Below are 14926 nucleotides of genomic sequence, written 5' to 3'. Positions count from 1 at the left end.
TAAATGTACTTGAGATACTTATATTTAAAGAAATCCTCTAGTGCAGAGGTCAGCAAAGTATAGTCTATGGGTCAGATGGGCCCACTACCTATTTATGTAAGTAAAGATCTATTTGACCATGGGCACACTCATTCATGTGCTTATTGTGGCTGCTTTCCCGCTACAATGGCTAAGTAGAATAAGTCTAACACAGGCCATGTGGTCCACAAAGCCTAAAGTGTTTACTGTAAGACCCTTTTTCAGAAAAGGTTTGCTGTCCTCTCTTCTAGCAATTCGTCTTTCAAAAATATAATCCTTTCCTAATGTCTTATAACTCAGATTTTCCTGTGCCAAATTTGCTCAATTTCAAGCAACATGATATTGCTTTTGATTTAGTTTTCCTTGATTCTGTTGAGTTTCCTTTCATTAACTACCTACTAGATAGATACTCATTTAACATACATTAATAACACTTGTGCCAAACCCTATGCTGTGGCAGCATAAGATATCCACTGAGCTCTCCTATCTCTCTGGGTCCACCAAATGGATTTGCCTCAATGCCACACTTTCTTGGCTGTCACTGACCAAGCAAAGCAGGAATACTAAGTCAGGTTCATTCCAGCAAGACACAGGACTCCTCCAGTGGTTGCCTTTGGTCCAGTTCCTCATTAGCCTGGCTGAGCCCTTGAAACTGCTACAATCTAAGACTTCCTATCCAGTCCTCCTGCCTCTCCTCTACCCTGCAGGTGTCAGGCCTAAATCATGGTCTGAAAGTTCTCCCTATCTTCTCCTTCCTTTCCCAGTTCTTCTCTCACATGTCTAAGTGTGTTTTGATCTCTGCCTTTAGACAGATGCCAACTAACATAGCCAACAACAGCATGTATACATAAAACATGTTTACTGCCTTCAAGGGCGCATAGTAGCTGAGGAGGACGGGTGGGTGGAGGAAGAGAAGAACAAATGGATCTTTTTCTATGGTATTTTTCATACATAATAATTTTAATGTTATTATAGTGTCACTTTATGCATTGGAGAATCTGTGTGTGTGTGTGTGTCAGTGCTTTGGTGAATAATAAATTCACATCTTTTTAAAAGGTTATGTCTAGAGAAGATATTTCCACCCTGGTTTCGAAACTCCTCAAGAGCTTTATCAGGAGCTGAAGCAGTCAATGCCTTGAGGCCATTCTATTTTGCAGTACATCCAGATTTCTTTGGACAGCACCCCAGAGAAAGGGTAAACATATATTTATTTAACCGTTAGTCCACATTTCATAAACTGAAATTTTGCTTTTTTGACTCAATATAATAGAGTTCTATAAATTTGGATTGTGTTGTCATAGTAATAAAGTCAGTGTTTTTAATTACTTTGAAATATACATATTGAAAATTGAAACTGTAACTATTGTTTTATGAAATCTGAGGGAATGGAAAGACATACATTGATCTTTTCCCCCAGTTCCTGCCACCTAGTTCCTAAAACCCTGTGGCTTCCTAAGTGAGAAGAACACTGGAAACATCTCTTGTTCTGTTCTTTGGTCTTTGACCCCATCCCTGACACCTGACTCCTAAAACCCTGGTGAATCCGTAAGTGATAGCAACACCAGGAGCATCTTCTGTTCTAATGTTGTGACCCTGGGCTCCTGGATGGGGGCTGGCCACCAGAAACACCAAAGCATGATTAGAAGCTTGGAATTTTCAGCCCCAACCCTCAACCTCTGAGAGGAGAGAAGGGCTGGAAATAGAGTTAATAACTGATCATGCCTACATGAGGAAGCCTCCATATAATTCTAGTAGTAATGGCATTCAGCCAGCTTCCAGGTGGGCAAACACGTCTACACTGAAGGGTCGTGATCCCAAACTCCATGGGGACCAAAGCTCCTGCACTTGGGACACTGTGTCTCTGTTTACCTGGCTAGTTAGTTGCATTCTTTATTGTATCCTTTATAAGGTAAACATAAGTAAGTTTTTCCCTGAGTTCTGTAAACTGCTCTAGCAAGTTAATAGAATCTAAGGAGGGGGTTGCTGCAAATTACTGGTTGATTAAAAGCACAGGTGGTAACAGGAGTGATTGGCATCTGAAGTGTGTGTATGTGGAAGGGGCAGTGGAGGGAGAGCAGTCTTGGGGAACAGAGCCCTTAACCTGTGGGATCTGACACGGTCTCTGGGCACATAATGTCAGAATTGAGTTAAATTGTAGGACATCCAGCTGGTGTTACAGAAAATTGTTCATTGTGGGGAAAAACATTTGGTGACCAGAAGTATCAGAAGTGAAGTGTTTTGTGTGACTATAAAGGAGGTACACAGGAGATAGGCTGGGTTTTTCCTTTATATGAAAGCAGTCATTTTTTTATGAAGACAATAAAGCTATCATGGGAACTCTTTTTTTTTTAAGATTTTATTTATTTATTCATGAGAGACACAGAGAAAGAGGCAGAGACATAGGCAGAGGGAGAAGCAGGCTCCCTCCAGGGAGCCTGATGTGGGACTCGGGACTCGATCCCAGGAACCTGGGATCATGCCCTGAACTGAAGGCTCAATGGCTGAGAGCCACCCAGGTATCCCGTGGAGACTCTTTAAAGTATTAGTAATCATGTTTTCTGAGCCAATTTTTAGAATAAAATTTAGTGTTTGAAAGAAAATTTCAGGCTTCTGTTGCCATGGTCAATTTTTTTTTTAAGGATAGTTATAAGGAAAGTTTTTCAGTGGGCTAAGTGGTTTTCCCTTCTGTTGCATGCTGCTGGTTCACTTCGCTACAACTTCAGTTATTATGTGCTCAAGGAGTACAAACAGAGATAAAAAGTAACTTAAATAAACTTGGTGAGGAAGGTCAAGATTATTTCATTGGTTCTATTTATCTTCCTTAACATTAATACCTGGTTTAACATGAAAAGGAATTTAGAACTCTAGAAAATTTAGAACATTATTATATAATATTTTTCTACTTGCAGTGGAAAAAAATTAATTTTGCTTCTTTGCTCTAGGAAAATATTCTGATTGTAATATTTGATATATATATTGGCTTTTAAAAGTCAGATCCTTTCTAATAATTAGTAAAATGAATCAACAGAAAAATATCCATTACTTTGGAGATGGATATTTATTTATTTAAAGTTTTTAAACCCAACATGTGTGGAAGAATTATGCCTGGTAGTAGGTGAATGTTTTCCCTCCTCTACCAATGTTTTTTTTTTTTTTTAATTAAACCTTCTATGTGTTCTAAAAAGTGAACTCAGACACAGGTTACTTAAACTCTACATTCCAAAGAAATGTCTGGCTTTGGTGTTGGCCCTTGACTGCCTCCTGGGATATTAGCTCTGAGCCATTAGAATATCCTACCTTATGGGCATCTTTTGTATGTGTGAGGTCTCAAGCCATGCCAGGTTTCTTATGGTAAAAATGTGAGTTTCGGTGAATGCCGGTTTTCATATGTCTGAGGCCCTTTGAGTATACTGGAGACCATTTGAATAAAGTCAGTCACATAGGCACTACATGCCTGCATGAGTGAGCCCAGTAAAATGCTGAACACCAAGGCTTAGATGAGCTTCCTTGGTTGGCAGCACTTCTCATGCTTTGTCATGCATTGTTGGTGGGGAATTAAGGACTAGCTTTATAAATCCCCTGGGAGAGGAGAACTGGAATCTTTCACCTGGCCTCTTCTGGACTCTACCCTACATGCCTTTTACCTTTTCTGATTTTAATCTGTATCCTTTGCTATAATAAATCATAATCATGAGTATAACAGCTTTTCTGAGTTCTATAAATTCTTCTACTAAATTGAAGAGTGGTCATGGAGAGCTCCAACACAATATACCTGAAATGTAATTGTTCTGGTAAGTTAATAAAACTGAACCTTGAACAATGCAGGGGTTGGGGCACTAACCCCCTACGCATTCAAAAATCTATGTATAACCTTTGACTTCCCAAAAACTTAACTACTAATAGCCTACTATTGACCAGGAGCCTTACCAATAATATATTCAGTTAACACATATTCTGCATGGTATATTTATAATATCCTATATTCTTGCAATAAAATAGCTAGAGAAAAGAAAATGTTACTAAGAAATCATAAGGAAGAGAAAAATACATTTACAGTGCTGTATTTATCCAACAAATCTACTTTTAAGTGGGCCCATGCAGTTCTAACCCATGTTGTTCTGGAGTCAACTGTATTTACATTTACTTTTGAACTCGTATTAGAGTGCCTACCCTGTTTCAAGCCTTGGTTTCTGGGTTTTTATTTGGGGTCAGTCACATAGATGTGGCTTCTTTCTTTTCTTGTTTAGGTGTGGCCTTTCATGAGGCTCTCCCAGATTGCCGTATTGGAGACTGTCAGCCCACCTTCCTTTCCAGCACACTTTGTCCCCCATATCCTGCCATTCTTTTGCTATCTTTGTCCCTTTCCTACTGTTGTGCCCAAGATTGCGAATCCGAGAAACCACCAAGGAGCCTACACCGATGCAAAAACATGAGGGTTTATTTACAAGCTCAAGCTTGGGTCCAAGTATACCCGACACAGCGACACAGCAGAGCAGGGACTTGGACCCCGAGGCTAAGAAGCATAGCAGTTTTATAGGGGCCCGTGGCCAATGAGATTATAACACACACAGAAAGTTGCACAGTCATGTCGGTCCATACGCAGGTGGCCAATTGAATTACATTTTACCCTATATTATCTATTTGAACTGGCCCATCACTCTGGTCAGAATTGGCACGCAGTTTTGGCGGGCACAAGACAGGGTTACATTTTTATGAGCCAATTTCCCGTAAGGGTGTGCTCAATGGCTTGACTAGGGTGGGGCAGTGCCTTAAGCAATAAGCAGGTCATGTGGGGGTAATACAGGAGGTGGCGGGTGCAGCACAAAATGGAGTTAGTCCTGCTCTGCTTGTCCAGGGGTAGGGGATTTTTGTTAAATTTCCTGGGTCCCACACTGCCATTCTGTTGCGTCTTTGTCCCCTTCTCTCTCATTTTAAGCATACCATCACCAAAATGCAGTCTGCGAAGGCAGTTCACCCTTTTTGGCACTTCATGTGCAGTCCTGTCTTCTCTGCATTTGTACGGGACACTCTTGTCCCTTTTCTAGAGGAAACAGTCTCAAAGTAAAGCACAGCTATTGTTGTTAATCCTCTTCATTTTAACTCAGTTATAAAATACACAAAACAAGCAGGAGAAAGGCAAGTAAGCGGAAGAGTAGGGGACCTCGTTTCATCTGTTCCCCTGAATTTAGCTAGATAACTATCAAATCATTTTGAACACCTATGAATTAAACCTAAGATGTAAGAAAAGAATTGCTGGGGGATCCCTGGGTGGCTCAGCGGTTTAGCACCTGCCTTTGGCCCAGGGCATGATCCTGGAGTCCTGGGATCAAGTCCCACGTCGGGCTCCCCATATGGAGCCTGCTTCTGCCTCTGCCTGTGTCTCTGCCCACCCCCCCTGTCAATCTATGAATAAAAATAAAATCTTTAAAAAAAAAAAAAAGAATTGCTGGAATTCTGCAAATAGAAAAGTGACCACTTTTTTTGCAAGGTAGGGAGATAGGGTGAAGTGAATCTTACACAGTATATCAGTGATAAATGGTGGGGGGAGGGAGCCGCTAAGCCAGCTACCAGAAAGTGAGATAGCCCTGGAGTGCAAAATCAGAACCTTTAGAAATCTGCTCCAGTGAGAGACGTCCCTGCCTGAAAGGTGCTCAGGTGGTGAAGCAGGACAGAATCCTGGGTGGCACAGGGTAGTCTCAGGATTCACTGGGTCACAGAAAGAACAAGGGTGCCTGAGTGCAAGAGTTCCCAAGCATTGGAGTGGGGAAATCAGTTTGGTCAGAGAGCCTAGAAGTGAGCTTGGTTCACTATAAACCATGAATCATGGTACAGTCCAGCAACAACTCTGTGTGGGGGTTCTGCAAAGGGCAAAAATGCGATGCCCCTCCACCTTCCCCCCTGGAGGATTAGTGCGGGTGTGCACCACAGGACACTACAGAGTTTGGCACACAAAAAAGTGAAGACTACTTATCCCTGAGGGTTTACTGTGGAGAGAGGACTATGATCTTTCACCTCTGTGGGTGAAGATGGTGCATAGCCATTTTTATTTTCATCCTCTAAAGAGGTTCAGAAAGCCTTCAGGGAACAAAAGCCACATAGAGTAACCAAAAGCAGTTTACACTGAGCCTGGCCCCCTGACAAGGGGCGGTGCTACCCCACCCAGGCAGACACCTGAGAATCAGCATGGAAGTCTCCTCCCCCAGAAGAACACTTGGAAGTATAGAGAACACCAAGTTTATGGAGCACACAGGACTGCAAAACTCCAGCTCTAGGGGAAAATAGTATATAGAATTCATGATTTGTTTCTGTTTAAAATTTTCCTTTTCTTTTTTCCCTTTTCAACCACTTCCTTATTTTATCAGCTCCTTCTTTTTAATTCTTTTTTTAACCTTCATTTTTTTACGCCTACATTGTATAGAGTAGAGATAGAGTCTTCATTTTTGGCTTCCTTTCACTATAATTCAATTATATATATAAAGTTTTGCTTTCTTTACAATTTTGTGATTCAGTGTCTTCTAACAAACAGACCAAAATACACCCAGGACCAACTAGATCACCCTGTTTTGTCCACCTGGGAGATTATATTCTCTCTCCCTCCCCTATATTTTTCTTATTCTTTTCTTCTTTGGTTTCTGACCTCTTTGGATTTGTCTAGTGTGTATTTTGCTTGTGTTATCACTATTTTTTATTTTGTTCTCTTATTCATCCATTTTTCTCTGGGCAAAATGACTAGAAGGAGGAATTCAGAGCAAAGAACCACTCTTTGCTAATATGTGGTAATACTCTCTGCCACATATATAATCAATATGGTTATAAGCAAAATGTCAGAGCTGGAATTCAGGATAATGATTATAAAGTTACTTATTGGGCTTGAAAAAAGCATAAAAGACACTAGAGAATCTCTTAGTGCAGAAATAAAATCTAATGAGGCCAAATTAAAAATGATTTAACTGAGCTGCAATCTAAATTGGATGCTCTAACAGCTAGGGTAAATGAGGAAGAAGAGAGTCGGTGACATAAAGACAAGTTGATGGAAAGGAAAGAAGCTAAGAAAAGAAACAAAATCAACATGGACCATGAGGAGAGGCTTGGAGAAATCAGTGATACTATAAAACAAAACAATATTAGAATTATTGTAGTCTCTGAGGAAGAAGAGAGAGGGCCAGAAGGCATATGTGACCAAATCATAGCTGAGAACTTCCCTAATCTGGAGAGGAAACAGGTGTTCAAGTCCAAGAGATAGAGAGGACCCCTTTCAAAATGAAGGTAGGTCAACACCCAGACATATGTTAGTGATGCTTGCAAATTTCAGAGATAAAGAGAAAATCCTGAAAGCAGCTCAAGACGAGAGGTTCCTAATCTACAGAAGTAGAAACATTAGGCTGTCAGAAGACATATCCACAGAGACCCTGGCAGGCCAGAAAGGACCTGCATGATACACTCAGGATACTAAATGAGAAAAATATGCAATGAAGAATACTTTACCCAGCAGGGCTGTCATGCAGAATGGAAGGAGAGATAAAGAGCTTCCAGAACAAACAGAAAATAAAAGAATTTGTGATCACTAAACCAGCCCTGCAAGAAATATTAAAGCAAATTTTAAGAATGTATCATGAGCAACTGTATGCCAGCGAATTAGGCAATCTGGAAGAATTGGGTGCATTCCTGGAAAGTTATAAACTACCAAACTGAAACAGGAAGAAGTAGAAAACCTGAACAGACCAATAACCAGCAAGGAAACTGAAGCAGTCATCAAAAAACTCCGAATAAGCAAGTGTCTAGGGTCACATGGCTTCCCAGAGAAATTCTACCAAATATTTAAAGAAGAATTAATACCTGTTCTACTGAAAGATCTATACTCTTAAAAACTACAGAACACTATGAAAGAAATTGAGGAAGACACAAAGAAGTGGAAAACATTCCATGCTCATGGATTGGAAGAATAAATATTGTGAAAATGTGTATGCTACACAGAGCGATCTACATATCCAATACAATCCCTATAAAATACCATCAACATTTTTCACAGAGATGAAACAAATAATCATAAGATTTGTATGGAACAAGAAAAGACCTCAAATAGCAGAGGAATGTTGAAAAAGAAAACCAAAGCTGGGGGCATCACAATGCCTGACTTTAAGCTATATTATAGAGCTGTGATCATCAAGACAGTAGGAGTATGATACGGGCACAAAAAAGCATAGATCAATGGAATAGAATAGAGAACCCAGAAATGGGCTCTCAACTCTATGGTCAATAACCCTTAGAACAGGAAAGAATACCAACTGGAAAAAAGACAGTCACTTCAACAAATGGTGCTAGAAAAATTGGACAGCCACATGTAAGAGAATGAAATTGGAACACTTCTTGCTGGACAAGGCGGCAACCTCTTCGACCTAGACAAATCTCCAAAGGCAAGGGAAATAAAAGCAAAAATGAACTATTGGGACTTCATCAAGATTAAAAGCTTCTGCTGCATGGCATGGTGTACCCTGCCGTGGACAGGAAACGGGCACGGGAAACGGGCACAGTCGGAAAGGGGGCCGCCCCGTCACCCATCTTGAAACGCAGGTTCGTGGGGAACCCGGTGCTAAACCATTCGTAGATGACCTGCTTCTGGGTCGGAATTTCGTCCGTAGCGAAGTAGCTCCCTCGCTGTGATCTATTGAAAGTCAGCCCTCCATACAAGGGTTTGTAAAACAAACAACAAAGAACTTATCAAACTTAACACACACACACACACACACACACACACACACACAAAATAATAATAATCCAGTCAAGAAATGGGCAGAAGACCTGAACAGACATTTCTCCAAACAAATGGCCAATGGACATATGAAAAAATGTTCCACATCACTTGATATCAGGGAAATATAAATCAAAACCGCAATGAGACACCACCCCACACCAGTCAGAATGGCTAAAATTAACAAGACAGGAAACAACAAATGTTGGAGAGGATGTGGAGAAAGGGGAACCTTCTTACACTGTTGGTGGGAATGTGAACTGATATAACCACTCTGGAAAACTGTGTGGAGGTTCCTCAAAGTTAAAAATAGAGATACCCTATGATCCAGCAATTGCACTACTGGGGATTTACCCCAAAAATACAAGTGTAGTGATCTGCAGGAGCACCTGCCCCCCATGTTCATAGGAGCAATGTCCACAATAACTAAATGATGGAAAGACTTAAGATGTTCATTGACAGATGAATGGATAAAGAAGATGTGGTCTATATACACGGTGTAATATTACTGTATTAGCCATCAGAAAGGATGAATACCCACTATTTACATTGACATGGATGGAACTGATGGTATTATGCTGAGTGAAATAAATCAATCAGAGAAAGACAATTATTATATGATTTCACTCATATGTGGAATATAAGAAACAACACAGAGGAACATAAGAGAAGGGAGGGAAAGTCATCAAAGTGGGAGAAAAAAACCATGAGACTCCTAACTATAGGAAACAAGCTGAGGATTACTGGAGGGGGGATAGGTGGGAAGATAGGATGATTTGGTAATGGGCACATGAAATGATGAGCACTTGGTGTTATTTACAAATGATAAAATTATTGAATACTGCACCTGAAACTTACGATGTTGGCTACTCATATATTTGCTAATTGAATATAAGAAAATAAAATACACAAAACATTTCTAGGTTTCAAAAATTAAAACTAAATACAAAGTTTATTTAGAAGTCTAACTCCTCCTGTCCCCATTGCTTTACCCCATTCCTGTAACTTCCTGTAGATAACCATTTTTATTCATTTCTGGGTTGTTCTGCCTATTTCTTTTTTGCAAAAATAGGAACTTGTAGCAAAACATAATTATGAAGATTTAGTCTTAACACTAGCAGGAAATGTACATCAGCTGCCCCGCTGAATTCTAGTAGCTAAGAACAGCATACTATGATCATTTAAACAGACAAACAAAAATAAACTGATTGTTCCTAATTTCAAGTCACACAATGTGTTTGAGAAGAAACCTAAAATGATAGGAAACATGGTTACTATTTATGCCCTTTTGTAGAGCTATTCTTTCATGAAAGGGCATTTCTTTCTTTCACTTAACAACCTTGAAAATAACTCCATGTCAATTCCTAGACACCTACACCACATTCTCTATTTGGTTGTATAGTATTCTATTGAATGATTGTACCATAATTCAACCAGTCACTGGACAGTCACTTTAAGAGCCTATATATAGAGAGAAATAACTTGCAAATATTTTCTCCCAGTAGCTTATTTGCCTGTGAACTGCTTAGTGTGTGTGTGTGGTGGGAAGAGGGGTTGTGTGCTTTTTTTTTTGAGTTTTTAATTTTTTTATGTAAGTGGATTTATCGATGTATTGTCAATCATATATTAGAGATATTTAGTCATAGTTAGGCTTTTTCCACACCAAAATTATAATGGAGTCAACCATGTTTTCTTCTAGTACTTATACAGTTAACATTTTTTCACATGGTAACCTTAGTTTTGTTTCGTGTTGTAAGATGTGGATCCAATTTTATTCTTCACCAAAGAGCTACGAAATCCCAACATATTTAATACTAAATTGTTTAATACCCTCATTAATGTGTTTAAAGGTCAGGATATAATTTCTGTTTTCTTGTTCTGTTTTGTGTGTAAATGCCCCTTGATTTTTTTTTCAGGAAGTAAATGAAAATTCTCTTAAGAGATTAAGTGTCTACTTAGAAAACCTCCAGAAACCAGGCTTCAAGTCTTTGAAACCAACTCAGCTTACATTTTATGTAAGAGAAACAGAGCAGAATTCCTCTGAAGGCCAGGAACCTTTTAGCACATCTGGTATGTTTTCTTATTTCTAGTGTTTCCCTTGTGAGCTTTGTGATAAATCTGTTCACTAAGTCTGCTGTTGCCAGGGTACCTTTGGATTGAAGCCTTGTTTGTTAAAAAAAAAAAAAAAAAAAAAAAAAGTAATGTCATTTAATTAATTGCTTTCCTAGAATTAGCTTCTATTCTGGCTACCTGTGTTTGAATAAGCCATTTTTTTGTGTGTTTAAACTCTTGTCTGTAAAACTGAAATGTTCTTAGTTGTCCACTTCCTATTTCATGTTTTAAGTGTTAACCATGTATGTAACAATTTACATTTTTAAGAAGTACAGCCTATATTCCCTTATTTAGTTATCAAAATACCATGTGAAGTAGGTAGTATTTGCCAAGTAAATTAGTAATGTGCAGGGATTTTGCCAGGACTACAGAGATGGAATGTGGATCTTAAACCCAAGTCTTTCAACTCCAGCTGTAGGCTCTTTTTATTTTTATTTTTTTAAGATTTTTTTATTTATTCATGAGACACAGAGAGAGAGAGGCAGAGACACAGGCAGAGGGAGAAGCAGGCTCCATGCAGGGAGGCTGATGTGGGATTCGATCCCGGGACTTGAGGATCATGCCCTGGGCTGAAGGCAGGCACTAAACTGCTGAGCCACCCAGGGATCCCTGTAGGCTCTTTTTAATCAGTCTTAATAGGTAGCCGTCTTTTTGACCCTTTGTTACTGCTTTACCCCTGATCCAGAATTACTTAAAGTTAAAGGCAAATACAGGTCTATCAACTCTCTAAATATCTAAATAAAAGGATCATTCAGCTTTCTGTGAAATAAGGCTAAAACAGAAAATGCAGTATAATCTTTTTAAAAGATTTTATTTATTCATGAGAGACACAAAGGGAAAGGCTTTTCTCCCTCTATGTAGAGGGAGAAGCAGACTCCCTGCGGGGAATCCAGTATGGGACTCCATCCAAGGACCCTGGGATCATGACCTGAGCTGAAGGCAGATTCTTAACCCACTGGGCTACCAAGGTGCCCCGCACTATTATTTTTTTGAAACAAACTGTTAGACAACTCAGAATCTGATAGGTTTTTGGGACCTAGAATCTATTTCTAGCTCTTCCAGTGACTGGCTGTGTGACCTTAACTTCTGGTTCTTCATTATTAAAATGAAAGAGGTGAAGTACTGTGTTAAAGTTCTAAAGCCTTCACAGTAAAGACCCCCTGCCTCATACCTAGGCCTCTCAAGGTTCTCATGTGCTTGCATGGGGTGAAGAGGAGCTTAATCTAAAAAGTGCTGAAACAGGATCTTTCTGTTGAAAACAACTTCGTACCCAGTCTCTGCAGGGATGAGCATTTAATAATACATTTTCTCTTTGTTTTCTTACTCTCTCATGTTTGAATGTGAGAGATCAGGAATCAGAAATTCTTTTCCTTGAGTGTTTCTCCATCTACCTCTGATTGGAAGTTTTATTAAAAATAGACACTATTCTTCATTATCCAAAGACAAAAAGTCAACTCATAGTCCTATTGTGAAGGAACCCGCTCTATTGAATAATGCTTAAATGATAGTAGCAATAACAACAATTATATTTATCACTCTAAATGACAAAATTCTATTTAAAATTGTAAGTAATCATAAATGTGCTGTTCTTAAGCAGCTGAGATATATTTCTGCTAGTCCAAGACCAAATATTCACAAATACTCTTCAATAGATACACAGTCAAGATTAGGCTAGGAATTGAAAAACATCATATACTTAGGTATAGTGGTGTACTTAGATTTCATGATTTCTCCATGACAGATGGAATGTATGAAGGCAAATTATATCCTTTACAGTTTTTTTAAAGATTTTATTTATTTATTCATGAGAGACACAGAAAGAGAGGCAGAGACACAGGCAGAGGGAGAAGCAGGCTCCATGCAGGGAGGCTGATGTGGGACTCGATCCCGGGACTCTAGGATCACGCCCTGGGCTGAAGGCAGGTGCTAAACCACTGAGCCACCCAGGGATCCCCTCCTTTACAGTTTTTAAAACAAGAATATTATCACTATTTTTATTTGGTTGTGTTTTGAAGAGTCAGGCTCATTTATAGTATCTACAATTGCCACTTTCATGACCACCATCTACTGGGTTTGTCTTGAATGCTGACTACATGTGGAATTAAAGAATAAACCAGGTCTGTTTGTCAGGGAAGGAGCAAACAGAGGGAAACTCAGAAACTTAGGAGATTTCATGCAGCAGGTTAGGGGTAGAGCTGTTACTAGAACTAATGTCTCCTTATTCCTAGTCTAATGTGATTTATATATACTACATTATCAATTCTTCTTTTAAAATATTGTTAGTCATCATTTTTGCCTTTACCTTTATGACAGAGATTGGCACTCTGACTTAAATACTTATTTAAAACATTTTTAGGTCTTTAACCTTTTTATCTGATTATAAAATTAAGATAATTGATAATTAACATGGTAATCAGGTAAAATGTTTAGTACTGATTTTCATTCCTGAAATTCAAGATCTAAATCACTTCTACAAAAATAAAAAATAAAAATAAATAAATCACTTCTACAGCTCTACTCTTTTTGGTACCCTGTGAGGAAATAAATTTCCTTAAAACAAGTAGAAAATTCACTAGGAGTTTTCTATGAGTTAATGCTAGAACAAGTAGTTGTAGGCATCTGTGACTGAGTAAAGACAGAAGTCCTCTACTTTCATTAATGGTAAACTTTGAGCCATTCATTAAACAAAAATAGATTACAGAAAAAAAAATTAGAAATGGGAGATAATATAAGCAAAAATGACAAAAAGATAATGTTAATGTATGAAGATCTCTTAGAAACCAAAAGGAAAACAGAGTAGCTCCCTTACAAAAATGGGCAAAGACAATGACTAGACAGCTCAGGAAATAATATACACAAATAGCTAACAAACATTAAAATGTTTGGCTTCAGTAGTCAAGTCCAAACTAAACTAATTAGGTACTGTTTTCCAATAAAGCATATGTGCAATTTGGTATGGCATTCCTTAGCCCTTACATTGGGTTAAATAATTAATAGAGCTGATAAGATAGAAACAGATTTGTTCCTTGACTGAGCTCTTCCTAACCTCAAACACAGGAATTCTTTCACCAACTAGAATAGCTCTCCTGCCAGTATTTCTCACTTTATCATCAAATGAGTCAACAAATTCAACTAAAAAAACTTTGTTTGCATGTTCTAGATTCCTTAAGTCTGTGTGGCAAACATAGTATGTTATCTCTTGAGAATGATTCAAATTGTAGTATCTGATCATCAGTCGTAAAGACAAGAAAATACATTTCAGCCTTGTATGTAAAGCGATAAATTAAAAACTTTCATGTTCATCAGTTTCAGAAGTGTCAAATAACTTAAGTGTCAAATAAATTATGCTACCTTCATTATATGGACCGGGATATATAGCTGCTATAAAGAGTGGATTGATCTATACACACAGACATGAAAGAGTCACCAAGTTTAATAACAAAAGAAAGTTCAAAGTAATATGTCTACAATGATAGTATTTATATATTAAAAGGAAACGATTTGGGGCAGCCCGGGTGGCTCAGCGGTTTAGTGCCGGCTTCAGCCCAGGGCCTGATCCTGGAGACCCAGGATCGAGTCCTACATCGGGCTTCCTGCATGGAGCCTGCTTCTCCCTCTGCCCATGTCTCTGCCTCTGTCTCTCTCTCTCTCTGTCTCTCATGAATAAATAAATAAATAAATAAATAAGAAAAGGAAAGGAAATAATTCAAACTGTAGACGTGTGTTTGTGTAAACAAATAGGGGTATATATCCTATGTAATATACATACATAAGCACAAAGAAAAGGTCTAGAGCAGTTCTATGAGAAAGTTCCAAGTTCCAAGAGAACTTTCTGTGATGATATAAATGTTCTGTATTTGCACTAATACAGCAGGCACAAGCCCCATGTGACTGTTCAGCACTTGAAATGTTAGTGTGACCAGGAACTGAATTTTAATTTTGTTTAATTTTAATTAATCTAATTATAAACCACCACATAGGACTAGTAGCTACCATATGAGACAGTGCAGGTCAAAAAGCATAGGTATCATCTTACTGTTAATGATG

At 38.6% G+C, this 14926-nt stretch overlaps 1 protein-coding gene and 1 long non-coding RNA gene across 6 annotated transcripts in view; one reads left to right on the top strand and one right to left on the bottom strand.

Annotated features, from left to right (window-relative positions):
- The window catches only part of TCAIM (T cell activation inhibitor, mitochondrial), a 53684-nt gene that overhangs the window by 14000 nt on the left and 24758 nt on the right, over positions 1-14926 (top strand). For all 5 annotated transcript variants that reach the window (XM_025461472.3, XM_049099646.1, XM_025461471.3 and 2 more), the window contains exons 3-4: positions 1075-1213; positions 10684-10837. In XM_025461472.3, coding sequence (XP_025317257.1) covers positions 1075-1213; positions 10684-10837 — 293 coding nt within the window. The remainder of the gene's footprint in view (positions 1-1074; positions 1214-10683; positions 10838-14926) is intronic.
- Positions 1-14926, bottom strand: part of LOC118352014 (uncharacterized) — a 55125-nt gene that overhangs the window by 36608 nt on the left and 3591 nt on the right. The window lies entirely within an intron of this gene.

This window comes from Canis lupus, chromosome 23 (assembly GCF_003254725.2).
Source record: "Canis lupus dingo isolate Sandy chromosome 23, ASM325472v2, whole genome shotgun sequence".
NCBI classification, from domain to species: domain Eukaryota; kingdom Metazoa; phylum Chordata; class Mammalia; order Carnivora; family Canidae; genus Canis; species Canis lupus.
Note: the sequence above shows the minus strand (reverse complement) of the source record. Positions and strands in the feature narration are given on the sequence as shown.